This window comes from Culex pipiens, chromosome 2, assembly GCF_016801865.2.
Source record: "Culex pipiens pallens isolate TS chromosome 2, TS_CPP_V2, whole genome shotgun sequence".
In the NCBI taxonomy this organism is placed as follows: Eukaryota; Metazoa; Arthropoda; class Insecta; order Diptera; family Culicidae; genus Culex; species Culex pipiens.
The window spans coordinates 150613809-150629717 of NC_068938.1; the positions used below are offsets into that span (position 1 = coordinate 150613809).

At 40.0% G+C, this 15909-nt stretch overlaps 2 protein-coding genes across 7 annotated transcripts in view; one reads left to right on the forward strand and one right to left on the reverse strand.

The window, feature by feature from the left end:
- LOC120427543 (zinc finger protein 628-like) overlaps positions 1–15909 on the reverse strand; it is an 84412-nt gene that overhangs the window by 63069 nt on the left and 5434 nt on the right. For all 5 annotated transcript variants that reach the window (XM_052707874.1, XM_039592416.2, XM_039592417.2 and 2 more), the window contains exon 2: positions 1346–3733. In XM_052707874.1, the coding sequence (XP_052563834.1) occupies positions 1346–3709 (2364 nt within the window). In that variant the 5' untranslated portion in view covers positions 3710–3733. The remainder of the gene's footprint in view (positions 1–1345; positions 3734–15909) is intronic.
- The window catches only part of LOC120427542 (kinesin-like protein KIF12), a 57020-nt gene that overhangs the window by 36820 nt on the left and 4291 nt on the right, over positions 1–15909 (forward strand). For both annotated transcript variants that reach the window (XM_039592411.2, XM_039592414.2), the window contains exons 3-5: positions 9743–9923; positions 9987–10208; positions 10274–10414. In XM_039592411.2, the coding sequence (XP_039448345.1) occupies positions 9743–9923; positions 9987–10208; positions 10274–10414 (544 nt within the window). The remainder of the gene's footprint in view (positions 1–9742; positions 9924–9986; positions 10209–10273; positions 10415–15909) is intronic.

Consider the following 15909-nt stretch of genomic DNA (forward strand, 5'->3'; position numbering starts at 1 on the left):
AGGCGACTGTTGAACACTTTTTAGTTAACTGCCCCATTTTTGACATGATGAGGACCAAACATAATCTCCCTAATAACATCCTGAACATACTTGCGAACGACAAAAACATGGAGGAAAAACTTATACAATTTCTTAAAGATTCAAAAATTTACTACGATCTATAATCTATATTTATTAAAAACAACATTGTAACCGGGTCGACTTCAAGCACGAAGTCAAATCATCCAAAAGAGTCGAACCAGCCTCCGGCTGAAAAACTCTATAATAAAGAATTAAAAAAAAAAAAAAATCACCAAATTTTTTTTTTACCGTGTATCATTTTTTTCAGTGTAGTCCATATCCATACCTACAACTTTGTCGAAGACACCAACTCGATCTCAAAATTCCTTCAAAAGATACAGATTTTTGAATTTTCACATATCATTTTTGTATGGACAGCTGCCAAATTTGTATGGAAAATTATATGGACAAACTAATGATGCAAATTGGCTTCTTTGGGCATACCGAAGGCACCAAAAAAGTTTCAGCCGGATTAAAAAAATACAAAAAAAAATCGAATGACCGAAAACTCAGAGGATTGCTCTAAAGATAAAGCTCATTTGTATGAGCACAATGACACATTTTTGAAAAATTAACTTCGCGGCCTTTCTTTACTGAAAGTGTCTTGCTTGAAAGTTCTTTCCAAGGGGACCATAGTTCATTTATCTTAAAATGTTGTCTTGTTAATTTCAACTTTTGCATTAAAATATATTTATTATAATAAAAAAAATCTTAAGTGTTGTACATAAAAAAAATCCAGATTTTTAAAAGCGAAGATGGCGTTACGAATGGTACACATCTGAAATGTCAAGATTGCGCAATGGTACCAACATTAGAAAAAATCACACTTTTTTGTAATGTTGGTACCACTGTGTGATTTTGACATTTCGGGCGTGCACCATACGTAGCGCTTAAAAATGTGGATAGGGCTTTGAGAACCTAAAGCAGCAACAACTTCATAATAATAAATTGTTCCAAATAGTAAGAAAACCATCATTCACGTGAGTGATTTAGGTTAGTTTTTTTTTATTTATTATTCTTTTGAATTTAAGTTTGAATGATTATGTTTTTAGAAGGGGTTGCCATTTTGCCTTTCTCACAGAGGTAAGGCTATAATCCTGCCCTAAAGATGAACTTTTTGTATTATTTTTAAACTTTTCCCAGGACGGAATTTGAAAAAGAAATAAGTTTAAACACAACATTAATCATTCAAATGGAAGGTCATCGAAATAACAAACATCTTGATCGTTCCAAAAAAGAAATCTCTTCCCATAACAATTTATTCCCTAATGTTCAAGCTACTCACGGTGTACTGCGCGCACTCCCGCTCATGCCGGTCCAGCATATCCGGATCGCCAAAGTGCTCGTTGCAGTTGTAGCAAACCAGCGGGTTATTTCCGCTGTGCTGGCGCATGTGCAGCACCAGCTTGTACCGCTCGCCAAACTGCTCCTCGCAGATGTCGCACGTCCACTGGCCGGCAAAGTGCGTCTTGACGTGCCGCGCCAGCGCCATCCCACGGCGGAACGACTTTCCGCAGTACTGGCAGTCGCGTAGCAGGGCCTTTGAGGGTGCTTTGTGCGCGACTTGGCGATGTTTTCCGAAGCGGCGATGGTTGATGAACTCGAGCGCGCAACGGCCGCACTCGTACTTGCCGCGGTGGGTGGCCGCGTGGTCGGAGAGAGCTTCGCGCGAGAAGAAGATGTCGGCGCAGTAGCGGCACCGGAAGTGATCGAGGGTTAGCTGGGGATGGGCGCTGGTGAAGTGTTTTACGAGGGAGGTCGGAGTGGGGAGTTCCTGGGAGCAAATGCTGCAGGTGAAGGTTCCGCTGGGGTGGGGTTTGGACTTGCGGGTGCGGAAGATTCGCTTTCGTTTTGGGGGTTCGCTGGTGGGTGGGGATTTCCGGTGGGTTTGGAGGTGAGTTTTGACGGATGCAAGCGTTTCGAATGCCTTGAAGCAGGTTTTGCAGCTGTGCGGGTGTTGTTCGCTGTGGTGTTTGGTGGCGAATGGGATCAGCGGGGGTAGGTCGAGCTGGCCGAGCAGTTTGACAATGCCAACGCCGTTGATTTTTCCTTCGGAGAGATCGCTGGTTACGGTTGGGGCTTGAAGTGGCAGTTTTACGACTGGCTGAGCTTTTGGAACAGGATGGAACGTGGGGATGCTGATCATGTTGTCGTCCGTTGTCTCGTCTGGAGAAGAGTCCTTAAGCGCAGGAGGTCGTGCACTGCGGTGAGATTTCATGTGGGTTTTGAGGATGTCCAGAGATTGAAACGATTTGAAGCACGTCTTGCAGGAGTAATCTGATACTGATGGTATATTCGGCGTGATTTTCGGTTGACTCACGAGCACTGTTGGTTCAACCACGATAGGGGCTAGAGGCGGGACTGCTTTCAGTTTGACCTGCTGTGCTGGCACGGTCTGAAGCTGGGGCTCGACCACATTTTGTGTGATTGGTACAATTTTAACAATAGTTTGTCGAGTGATGGATTCCGTGGTGGGTGGTCTTGTCAAAAGTACCTTATCTGGATGAACTTTAGTGTTGTGAAACCACCTCATGCCCGTGTTTGTGAACCTCAACGGGCAGTATTCACACTGGACCGGCCTCCTCAGCGTGTCGTGAAACCGCAAATGACTGTTACAAGTGACAGATTTCTCGAACTGTAGTTTACATACCTTGCAGCGCAGCGTTGCCGGGTTCTTGTGGGTCATCACCAGGTGCGCTAGCAAGATGTTGGGCGTACTGAACAGCGTATCGCACAGATAGCAGTACCGCTTGACCTCTTCGGCGAGTTCCGCCCGCGTCTTTTCGATGTACTCAACCATCACTTGGCCGGTACTCGGGTCGGTACTCTCCAACGGCATCATTACCGTTGGTTTACCTTTCGACTTTTCTTTCGCAACACTTTCAGAAGAAGACATTGATTGCAGCTGTTCTGGGGCAAGCTGCAGCGTTGCTTCTTCAACTTTAATCACTGTCTCCAGCGGATTCAACGTAACGTCAAGATCTTCAACATCAACCTGCGCCTTTTTCTTCCGTTTGCTACCCTTCACAGGCTTCCCCCCAGCCGAATCTTCCTCCAGCGGTCCCAACATGGCCGCCAGCTCACTCGGCAGCTCAATCGCATGCCCTCCGTTCTTCTCAAACCGAACGCCCTCCAACGTCTGCTTGTAGCGCAGCGTCTTCAGCATCAGCTGGCCCGCCTCAAAGTGCTTGTGCACAGTCAGCAGAACATCCACCTTGGCCGTACACATCTCACACACGTATTCACCCCCCTTCTCTTCGTCAAAGTACGACTCACCAAACAACTCCTTCACCACCTCCTCGATCGTGCACTCCTGCGTCAGCGGCGAATCCTTGTCCAGCATTTCCTCCTTAATCCTAACCTGCGCGCACAAACAGCAACTCTCAATCTCCAGCACCAGATCGTCGCGGAAAAACAGCGTTGGCTGGCGGTACCGGGTGGAAACTTTGTCCTCGTCCGGATCGAAGCCCAGAAAATGCATGTTGCAAACGACGGCCGCGGGGCCGAGCACGTCCACCTCGGGCAGGAGCTCGCTGGTGCCCATTTCGATGCAGTGCTTCCAGCGGGTTTGAAGCAGTTGGTCCGCCGGAAAAGGGGCGATCCACTCCTGGAGCAGGTTGCGGCAGTGGGGGACGATGCAGCGGGACATGGTGGGTTGGTTTTGCTGGATTGTCTGAAAAAAAAAATGAATAAAAAAAAGATTGTTTTCAAACAAAACAAGTTGGTTGATAAAGAAAGCAACAAACTCTAAACTGCTTTAAATATAATGTCTAGTGACTGCAACGCAAATCTTCACAAGTGACGAACCTGTGAGCGGTTGTGTGGAATTCTAAGACGAGAATTATCCAATGTGATGAATGTTAGCTGTGATTTTTCACGTATTTGTTATCAATCGTTTGCTTAACTTTTTCAATTTCTTAATGGTCGCGTTTTTCGGCATCCCTTACAAACGGTGCACAAAGTACACTAACGCGACTGCCGAAATGCTAAGATTATTTTACATAGAAAATATACCTCAATTTTCGAAAAATGAAAATTAAACTTATTTAAATTGAAAATTCGACTTTTTTAAATGACAATATCTCGAGATTACAGAAAAGTGCCCTTGAGATTAGAATATCGCACGAATTTTGGCTCTTTCAAGATATTGTGGATTTAGTTGTTAGCTGGATTTTTTGGTATCTTCTCACGGTCATTGGAAACGGTCGTGGATAGACCTAGGGGTTCTCAATTGGAGTGACAAAGTTCAAGTTATAGAAAAAATATGGATTTAAATTTAGATTTTTAATCACTTCTCCGACATAAGGATTAATTGTTTATACATGCTCGCAAACTTTTATTCAGTCGGAAAAATATTATTCTTTCTTGAAAAAAGTTTCATTTTTAACCACATGATCACCCCTAATTCTGGCTCTATGCCGCCATCACGCGATCGCGTGCTCTGTTTTTTTTTGTCAACTGCAAGCTGGATGGTGAGACGAAGTGAGAGGGGGAGAGGTTTTGACATTTTTATACCTGCATCTGGCCCGCCGCCTGTTTCGTCGGTCGTTGAGTCGACGGTCGTTTCCAACGACCGAGTCCAGCAAGGTACTGATCGTACAATATTTGAGTTTTAAAATTGCCTTGAAATAGCTGTGACTTTTGCACCTAGAGACTAAAATTAATATTTCGAAAACAAATTATGTTTATTTTTAAGAACTCTGAAATTGCTTAAAACATCGTTTGTTTCTTAAATTTAGTCCAGAATTGCTACAATATAAAACTGACTTTTGAGGGTTTCTGATTGTGAAAAAAAATCTTGTTGGAGGTGTATTAGACTACAGCAAACAAACTCGCACTTTTTCGTTTTTAATAGTTTGCCAAACTCGCAAACATGGCACAATGTATGCAGACGATTCTATGACAATTTCCGGAATTCCATTTCCCGGAATGGACGTTTTCCGGAATGGACATTATCCGGAATGGACGTTTTCCGGAATGGACGTTATCCGGAATGGACGTTTTCCGGAATGGACATTATCCGGAATGAAATTTCCCGGAATGGACGTTTCCCGGAATGGACATTTCCCGGAATTTTTTTTTTATATTACCTGATATGAGAATGAATGGAATCTTGCCTACTCACTTACTTGTGGTTAAGAATTATTTAGTTTGTACTCCGTTGGTTTTGACAACAATATGAATATAAATACATGAATGATAAAAAAGAAAGTGAAATGTTCGGACATGAACAATAGAAGCAAGTGTTGACTATTGAAACAATACTTTATCAACCACCACGAGATGTAACAATGTAGATAGATAGATATTAGATGTTTTTTACATTCTTTCAATTCTTTCATTTTTTTCCTTTCTTTTGTTAATCATTTGACTTATGTGACTAAATTCTACCATATTTTACTATAAAGCAGAATGATTATTTTCAAAGAAGGGAAAACCTCAAGAAAATAAAAAGCTTTTCAGAAAATCAATGTGTAATGTGTCCAGTCAAGAAAATAAATAGCTTGAGTGTATTTTTAAAGAATGAAAAACCTCATGGAAAAATACATTATACATTGATTTTCTGAAAAGCTTTTTTTTATCTTGAGATTTTCCATTCTTTAAAAATACACGTTCTTTCATCAAAGTAATGGGATTTTATGTAAGAATTATCCCTTCTTTTGTTAATTCTACTAAATTTCAACTAGTTTTTGTTAAGGAACTCTGCACTATAAAGAAGAATGTGTTTTTTAAAGAAGGGAAATCCTCTAGAAAAAAAAGCTTTCAGAAAATCAATGCATAATGTATATTTTCTTGAGGTTTTCCCTTCTTTAAAAATACACGATCTTTAATCGATGTGATGGAATTTCGTGTAAGGAATTTCCCTTCTTGTGTTATTCAGTTGACTTTTGTGACTAAATTCTACCAAATTTTATTATAAAGCAGAATGTTTATTTTCAAAGAAGAAAAATGAAAAGATTTTCAGAAAATCATAAGCATAGGTGCCCAAAACCTATTTTTCAACATTTTGCGTCTGCCTCGGGATTCGAACCGGTGACCTCTCGATTGTGAGTCCAGTGCGCGGTCCGTTTGATTCACACAGGCAGACATGAAAAGCTTTTCAGAAAATCAATGTATAATGTATATTTTCGTGAGGTTTTCCCTTCTTTAAAAATACACGATCTTTAATCGATGTGATGGAATTTCGTGTAAGAGATTTCCCTTCTTGTGTAAATCAGGTCACTATTGTGACCAAATTCTACCAAATTTTACTATAAAGCAGGGTGATTATTTTCAAAGAAGGGAAAACCCCAAGAAAATTTATAGCTTGAGTGTATTTTTAAAGAATGAAAAACCTCAAGGAAGTACACATTATAAATTGATTTTCTGAAAAGCTGTTTATTTACTAGAGGTTTTCCCTTCTTTGAAAATAAACATTCTGCTTTATAATAAAATTTGGTAGAATTTAGTCACAAAAGTCAACTGAATAACACAAGAAGGGAAATCCCTTACACGAAATTCCATCACATCGATTAAAGATCGTGTATTTTTAAAGAAGGGAAAACCTCAAGAAAATATACATTATGCATTGATTTTCTGAAAGCTTTTTTTTCTAGAGGATTTCCCTTCTTTAAAAAAAAAAACACATTCTTCTTTATAGTGCAGAGTTCCTTAACAAAAACTAGTTGAAATTTAGTAGAATTAACAAAAAAAAGGGATAATTCTTACATAAAATCCCATTACTTTGATGAAAGAACGTGTATTTTTAAAGAAGGGAAAATCTCAAGATAAAAAAAAAGCTTTTCAGAAAATCAATGTATAATGTATTTTTCCATGAGGTTTTTCATTCTTTAAAAATACACTCAAGCTATTTATTTTCTTGACTGGACACATTACACATTGATTTTCTGAAAAGCTTTTTATTTTCTTGAGGTTTTCCCTTCTTTGAAAATAATCATTCTGCTTTATAGTAAAATATGGTAGAATTTAGTCACATAAGTCAAATGATTAACAAAAGAAAGGAAAAAAATGAAAGAATCGAAAGAATGTAAAAAACATCTAATATCTATCGATCTACATTGTTACATCTCGTGGTGGTTGATAAAGTATTGTTTCAATAGTCAACACTTGCTTCTATTGTTCATGTCCGAACATTTCACTTTCTTTTTATCATTCATGTATTTATATTCATATTGCTGTCAAAACCAACGGAGTACAAACTAAGTAATTCTTAACCACAAGTAAGTGAGTAGGCAAGATTCCATTCATTCTCATATCAGGTAATATAAAAAAAATTCGGGAAATGTCCATTCCGGGAAACGTCCATTCCGGGAAATTTCATTCCGGATAACGTCCATTCCGGATACTGTCCATTCCGGATAACGTCCATTCCGGAAAACGTCCATTCCGGATAATGTCCATTCCGGAAAACGTCCATTCCGGGAAATGGAATTCCGGAAATTGTCATAGAATCATGCAGACTGACGTTTCTGCAAACAAACAAACTAGACAAACTGTCAAAAAGGGCGAGTTTGTTTGTTTGTTTATTTGCCATAGTCTAATATCTCCTTTAGATTGGCATGACCAATTACTTTATGATAGAGGAAAAAATCCAAAAATATTCCTAGAAAGTTAGATTTTCAAAAAACACTCTTGTGCCTAACTTGTAGCAATTTTTGGTGGGAAAAGTCGAATTAAAAAAGTGGGGAATTTTTAGAGTGTAATTTTTTTTCTTCTTAGAAGTCCTAAACAATACCTACAACTTTGCCGAAGACATCAAATCGATCAGAAACCCGTTTTCAAGAGATACAGATTTTTGAATATTTGACAAGCCATTTTGTATAAACAGCTGCCAAAATTGCATGAAAACATGTATGGACGCGAAATAAATTCTTTGGTCATAGGAAAAGTACACACAAAGGTTAATCCAAATAAAAAATAAAATACAAAAAAATAATTTCCAAGAAAATGCTCATTGTTGGGAGAATTGCTCTGCTACATTTAATCCGAATGATGTTGAATGATCTCCGCCAAGGCAGGATAAACGGTCTTTAATTGACAGGCAAAAATGCCGTGGAATACGTACCTATTGTTTTTTTATGATGTTCGGATAAGTAGTTCAAAAGTTATGTATAACAATGTGTTTTTACATATATCCGGACAACTCAAGTCCCAGTATGTTATACATCGTTAGTAAGGTAATCAAAATACGTTTCAAATGAGACCAAAACATTGAAGATCTGGCAACCCTGTCTCAAGTTAACCCTATACAACCCAACCCCGCGTTTAGGCGGGCTTCGATCTAAAAAAACACTAAAAATCTAATTTTCAACCAATTTTTGATGTTTAAAAAGCATTGGAAAGAAGAACTCACAAAATTTTGGAAATTTTTAGGGTTAGATGTTTGACTTGTTTTATGTGACTTTGAAATTTTTTTATTTTCGTTTTTTAGGGGTTAACTTTGGCTGTTTTTTTACTAACATTTCCTAAAAAAAGAAGTATGCAGTATTTTTTGTAGTTTTCCAGATAATGTTGCCATTCTAGAGAGCACAAAACATGAAAAACAAGCAAAATGGAAAAGTGACTTGCGAGTTGCGTTACTGAGTGCCGCACTCGTCGGGGCCAGTTTTGGTTCAATCAAGCGTCAATTGTCAGTGTGCGTGGAACTTGCATGAAACTGAAAAAATATTGAGTGCGGCACTAGAGTCTCAGTTCCAAGATGGCGGCGAAACTCATGCGGAAATAGCGCCAGTTTCTTTAAAAAAAAACGTTTCTTAATCCACCATTAGGTGGGTGGTGCCTTCCTCACATTTACAAAGTAATAATGAAAATAAGTTTATGAAAAAAATATATACCTGATACAGACTTTTCCAGAAAACATGCAGACTCTCATTTGAAGCAATGTGGCAACCGGGCGTTTCGCATCGGGCGCGACTATCCCGGCCTTTTGAGGTTATGCAATAAATCACCCTTTTTTGTATCTACAAAAATCTTTTTCTTGGCATAACTTTTTAAATACTTTACTAAACAATATAAAATTTAATAGGGTCTTAGGGGACCCCAAAACGAACAGAATTAGGCGGATCCGGCCAAAATCGGTTCAGCCAGTTCTGAGATAATCGTGTGGAAAAAAAATCGTGTCTACACACATCCCCACAGACATTTGTTCAGAATTTGATTCTGAGTCGAAAGGTATACGTGAATGTATATCTAGGAGGTGTATTTAAGAAGTTTATTTTTCGAGTGATTTTATAGCCTTGCCTAAGTGAGGTGAGGAAGGCAAAACACCGACAGCTCTGAGTGCGGAACTAGCCCCAAACGAACGAACCATAAGTTACTCAAAATACCTCTCAAACGAGTCGAAAACATTGAAGATCTGGAAACCCTGGCTAAAGCTATGAACACTTAAGTAATATTTATGTAATTTTCAGAAGCTTTTCTTTTCAAAAACAATGATGTCACCCATTGTTGGTATAGAGTGAGGAAAGCAACAACCACATGGGTGGATTATGCTAGTTTTTTAGATAATTTCGTCGCTGCTAAAGAATTTGTGTGAAGAAAACTTGGGATACCATTTTTTCGAACTTAAAACAATTTCAAATCAAAATTTTCTTTCTACTATGTAAAAAGAAATTCGGCTTAATAATTACCTGAAAAAAAAACTAGTCTAATATTTTTCAATTCATCTCCCTCCCCCTCCCAGCCGCGGCAGCATCGACAACCTGGAAAACATCACCCAGTCTTCGAACGGCAGCGGCAGCTCCGCCCCCGGCACCCCCGAGGACAACATCAACGTGGTGGTCCGGGTGCGCCCCCTGAACGTCAAAGAGTCACGCAATGCGGACGACATGGTGGTGCAATTCCCCGGCAACGGACAAATTCTGGTAAGAGTTTAGGCGAGATTCGAATTTGAATTGTTTAACGATTTTTTTTTGTTTTGGTTCTAGTGCGATGGAATTCCGGCGGCCCCCGGCGGTGGTGGCCAAAAGTCAAAGCTCTTTTCGTACAACGTGGTGTTCGAACCGGGCGCCACCCAGGACGATGTGGTGGAGTATTCCGGCGTGAAGCGATTAATCGAAATGGCCATAGAGGGATTCAGCTGTACGGCGTTCTGCTACGGACAGACGGGTTCCGGGAAAACCCACACGTTGACCGGTCCACCGGAACTTGTGAGTGATGAGCGGAGAGGGGTGGTGAGTTCAACGGAATTAATTTTAAAATTTGAATCTTGCAGTTCTATGGGAAACCAGACCCGCAGCACGAATATCATGGGCTGGTCTTTCGATCCTTCCTGTACCTGTTCAAGCTGCTCCAGGAGCGAAAGGACACCAATTTTGTGCTGAAGGCCTCGTTCCTGGAAATCTACAATGAAAAGGTAGCGTATGTTGAAATTAGAATGCCTCATGTCACCTCCGTGTACGCACGAGAGCAAGTAGCAGTCAAGTGCTCTGTGCTCTACCGTTTTTTCGAAATTTTTCGCCGTAGTTGTTAGTGATTACCCGCGAGTTTGCTTCTCCAGCATGCCAAAGGCCGGCCGTGGCCGTGGCAGTTCGAGTGCGGCCTCGAAAAACCCGCGAAGTTCGTCTACCGGCCGTGTGCAAAAAGGTAAACAAACCAACGCCGTGTCGGCCGCCATCGCGCAGGGGAGCGTGAGCGCAGATGGAATCGACAAAAAGTATCTACATCCCGGATACGTTCCGAGATCACCAGTGCGAACCCGTTCCGGTACTTCCGGTGCCACGACCAGTGGCACATCAACATCCGCCAACATCCCCATCAGGAACGAGTTCCAGATGCTGAGCGACGACGAAGAAAACAACAACACCGATGGTAGCAGCACTACCGACGACGACGACGATGACGGACGTGCACGGAAGAAAGTGTCGACGCCAAAAAAGAACAATTCTCCAAAGGAACGTAGACCACCTCCAATTTTTGTTTTGGACACGTTGGCGGACGATATTGACGAGTTGCTGGAAGGCCTCGGATATTGTCTGAAAATCGGTAAGTCGTCAGTGCAAGTTTACACATTTGACGAAAAGAACTTCGACCTGGTTGTGGAGAAATTGAAGCGTCAAAACTTCAAGTTTTACACATTCGACCCCGTGCAGAAGACTGCCGTTAAGGTCGTCTTGCAGGGGTACCAAGACCGCCCGATCTCCGACCTCAAGAAGGACCTCTCGGGTGCTGGAATAACGCCGCGTGACATAAAAGTGCTCTCGCGGAAGACTACAGTCACAGGTACACACACACTGTACCTGTTGTACTTCGACCGCGGCACCGTCAAAATTCAAGACCTGCGGCGAACTAAGGCGTTGGACGGGTTTTGGGTAAACTGGCGGTTCTACTCAAAGAACCCGTCGGACGCAGCACAATGCCACCGTTGCCAGAAATTCGGCCACGGCTCGCGGAATTGCAACCTCCCGCCCCGCTGTGTGAAGTGCGGTGAATCACACCTCTCTGAGGCGTGTGCACTGCCGTGCAAAGCGGACTTGGGGGACAAGGCAGATCAAACGAAGGCGCGCATCAAGTGCGCCAACTGCGGAGGTAACCATACCAGCAACTACCGTGGATGCAGCGCACGGAAAAACTACCTCGAGGAGCAGGAAAAGAGGAAGAAGAAAGCAGCAGCGTCCCACCCTCCTCAGCGAAGTACGAGCGAAACCGTGCCGGCAGCTGGTCATCGTACGGTTCCAGCGGACAACTCAGCGTTCCCTCCTGGATGGGGGCGATCGTTCGCCAGCGTGGTCGCTGCCGGCAGTGGCAATACGGCCCAGCAAGAAGTTACCGGAGAAGATCTCTTTACCCTGCCAGAGTTCTTTGCTCTCGCAGGGGAGATGATGACGCGGTTTCGGACCTGCCGTAACAAGGCGGAGCAATTCCTGGCCCTTGGGGAGCTGATGATCAAGCACATCTATAAAGGATAAAATACTGTGATCTAGTTTTAAGCTTTTTCTATTTCTATCCCCTTTCCCTTGCAATTTTAGTAAGTTTTTTTTTATATTTTTCTTACTCTTGGTGACACCTTTATTTACAAGCAATAACTGTTCCAAAATGGATTATGATGTAACACACAGCTGTAAGGAACTCCAAAACTCTGTTATGTACCTCAAAAGAACTTATTGTATCTTGATTATTCACCAATAAAACCGAATTGAAAATTGAAAATTGAATGCCTCATGAATGTTGAATCATGTTGAATGAGCAATTATATCTATCTCTCGAAAGCAAACACAAGCCAAGTCATGATCCAGCCGTTATGACCACCCCAACTGGCTCAATGTCTATTCTTAGCCACAGATAAACAGACATCATCGACCATATCAGTTGTCTCCGTTGAGAACGAGCGCAATCTGTTGGCCGATCGAATGAACAAACATGTCAAACACGATAGGTCGATTGTGGCATTCCGTGGAACTTATTCGACTTTAAAGTGACCGTTATTTTTAATCAAACAAAAAAAAACTACATGTCGCGTCGTTCAGTCTGTGCCATAATTGTATTACAATATGGGAAGGTCAAATGACGCAGCGAGTCACACCGGAATCGTGATCAAAAATTAAACGCCAATCCAAGTCCTGTCGAGCTGAGGAAGAAAAATGAACTTTGAAAAACGAAATATGCAGATTAGATCGAAGCCCCGCCACCACGTGTGGTTCAAGGAATAAATTAATTAAAGTTTAATATTTAATTGTCGCACTCGATTGCGAGGAACATTCCAGTCGATTTGCGGACTCGGAACGCAAAAGTGATGGATTGGAAACGCCTTTGCACTTGGAATGGACAGCTGCTGCAAGTGGACAGCGAAGCAATTACGACTGTCCGGCTATGATTCAAACGTTCTGATTACCGACTCAGCAGAAATGGCGTTGTAATTGTCTGGTTCTCGGTCGATCGATTTTGCTGAACTTGGCCGTAGTGTACTGCCGTTCTACGCATAATTGTCCCATGTTCAAAAAAGTGCAACTGAGAAAAACGCGATTGAAATTTTTCGACCGATTTCTGTGTTTCTACGCATAATTGTCCCGTGGGCTCCTATTCGCCCTATGTGTCCCTAATCGCCCCAGTTATCAGTGTATCACCTTTATTTGTGATTCTCTTGCTATACAACAGGTAAACAAGACATAATGCTTAGTAAAACTAATAATTCCGTGTAAGAAAATACTTGCTGGGACAATTATGCGTAGAAGTTTAACGATGGGACAAACAGACTTGGTGTTGTTTTTTATGAGTTTCCGAACAAACTACCAGATTGTATGTGTTTTTCTTAAAGTGCACATCAAACTAGACTTAAAAATGTCATAAAGTCAAAATCGTCCAAAACTGACATGGGACAATTATGCGTAGAACGGCAGTGTAGGTTCGATGATTGCGATGGTAATTTTTATTGTTCGATTTTTCATGATGATTGATAAATAAATTATATATCCGGAGGAATTTTATGCAGCTTATTATCGTAACATTGTTAATAATGCAAAAACTAAAAAATCTCGACTACAAACCAAAAAGAATAAGCTCAGTTAAAAATTATATTTAAAAAAAAAACTTTGTATTAAATTCAATTTTGAAAATTTTGAGAATTTTATTTAGCAGGAAAAACGCTTCCAGTTTAGACTATCAAACCAAATTATTTTAATAAATCAACAAAAGAAAGTTGCTCGTCAAATTTGATTTGATGAAAAAATTTATTTAATCGTTTTGCCTTCCTCACGTTACTGAGGAAAGGCTATAAAATCACTCGAAAAATGAACTTCTCAACTAGACCTCCTAGACCCACCTTGATGTATACCTATCGACTCAGAATCAAATTCTGAGCAAATGTCTGTGTGTGTGGTGGGATGTTGATCAAAAAACTGTCACTCGATTATCTCGACATTGGCTGAACCGATTTTGTCCGTTTTGGCGTCATTCGATCCGTCTTGGGGTCCCATAAGTCGCTATTAAAAATTATGCAGTTTAGTTAAGTACTTCAAAAGTTATGTTAAAAAACGATTTTAACAATAGTCCGGAAGATTGTAAAAAGGGTGGTTTTTGTAAGAAAACCCGTCATGCTATACATTTTCAGAAAGGTATTTAAAAGACCTTTCCAACGCGTCCAAAACATTGAAGATCTGACAACCCTATCAAAAGTTATAAGCACTTTAGTGTTATTTACGCACTTTTTGCCATTTTGGATAGCACCCTTTAAATGTGAGGAAGGCGCCAACCACCTAAGGGTGGATTAAGTAACGTTTTTTTTATCTTTGGACGATCTAATAACGCTTTCTGAAATGTTAAACATAGAAAAATATGTAAATAAGCATATTTCTTCGCGCGTATTTTTTCATCCGTAGAGTGTTCTTTTATTACGTGTCGCAAAATGTAGAATTATCAATAACATACAGTAATCTCTGAGAGTTTGTGAGGAACCGTGTATTACGTGTTGGCTTTGTATAGAAAAATGCCAAATTAAAAAAAATCCGATAAAGTTATATGCAGTGTAATTGCCCAAATTTTTAAATTTTCTTGAAATTTTCCGAGTTTCAATTACTTGCCTTTTTTGTTATCTAAAGTATGCACGCAGACTCTCAACAACTGTCAGACAAACGAACATGGACAATTGTTCATAAATCATTCCGAAATGCCGTTGCTCGTTAGCAGTCAAGATCCAAATCCCTGCATCTACTAATAAATCTAAAAGGCATATTTGATATTTACTGAGTATTATACTTATTTTAGAAGTATTTTGAAACATTTACTAAAATAATTGTTGATCTCACAATCATTTTTAGCTTTAGAGAGAGAACCCCTCGTGATTCCGGATCTTCAAATTTCAAACTCATTTTTATAAATTCGGATGCGTTTTACGATAAAATATACAAACTGTCAAACAATCAAACAAGAATTAACCCTCTAACGCCCAGAGCTGTTTGCTTATCGTAAAAATAGTAAATGGCTTAATTTTGGTACTATAATGCAGGAAATACTTTACTTTGACCCACAAACATCGAATTGGGGCAATAAAGTAGAATTTGAAGTGGTGCACCAGAGCACCATCAGGAAGATGAGCAACTTTTTTTTAAACCTCAAAATCTCGTTTTCTTCAAATCTATTCGTTCATTTGATTGAAAACGCTTCGAAATGTGTTAAAAACTACTTATTCTTTGCTGTAAGACCATATTTCTGAAGTATTAACTACAAATTCTAAAATCTCTGCATTTTCAGGTTTCTTTGATTGGCTCATTCAAAACCCACAAACAACCATTTTCATGAAAAATGAGGAGAATAATAAAACTATCGTTCTAATAACAATGTTTTGTATTGTTTATGAATAGTCAAAACGTTTATAAACTTTTGTTTAGATAAAAATAAGCTTTTTCTGTAATTTAGAAAAAAGTGCTCCCGAATATTTAGTTGCTCATATATGCCTAGGTGGTGCTCTGGTGCACCAAATGAAAAAGGTTGAAAACACTTAAAATCGGTCCATACTCACAATGTTATTCACAGGGGTTCTTGTCCAAGGCTCAAATGGTAGCAAAACATTTTTTGTTTCATAAAATTTTGTGTTTGGTATTTTTTACGGGCTTTCGAAAACAGGTCTTATTTATTTCCCTAAAATTGGCCCATTTTTGTTTACATTTCACACTGTAACTTTGCTTGTGCTTAACCAAATTTGATGATTTGGGAAGATGTTAGTATACATTCTACATGAACACCTGCAACTTAAAGCACCATGAAAAGTTGTGTCAGTTCCGAGATATTTGAGTTCAAAGTTTTGGTGCTCTGGAGTAACCATGGGCGGGAGAGGGTTAATAAACGATACCTGTCAACTAGTGAAAACGTTTTCTAAGCTAACGCATCCTTATTTTTATTGCTGAATATCGTGAAAAA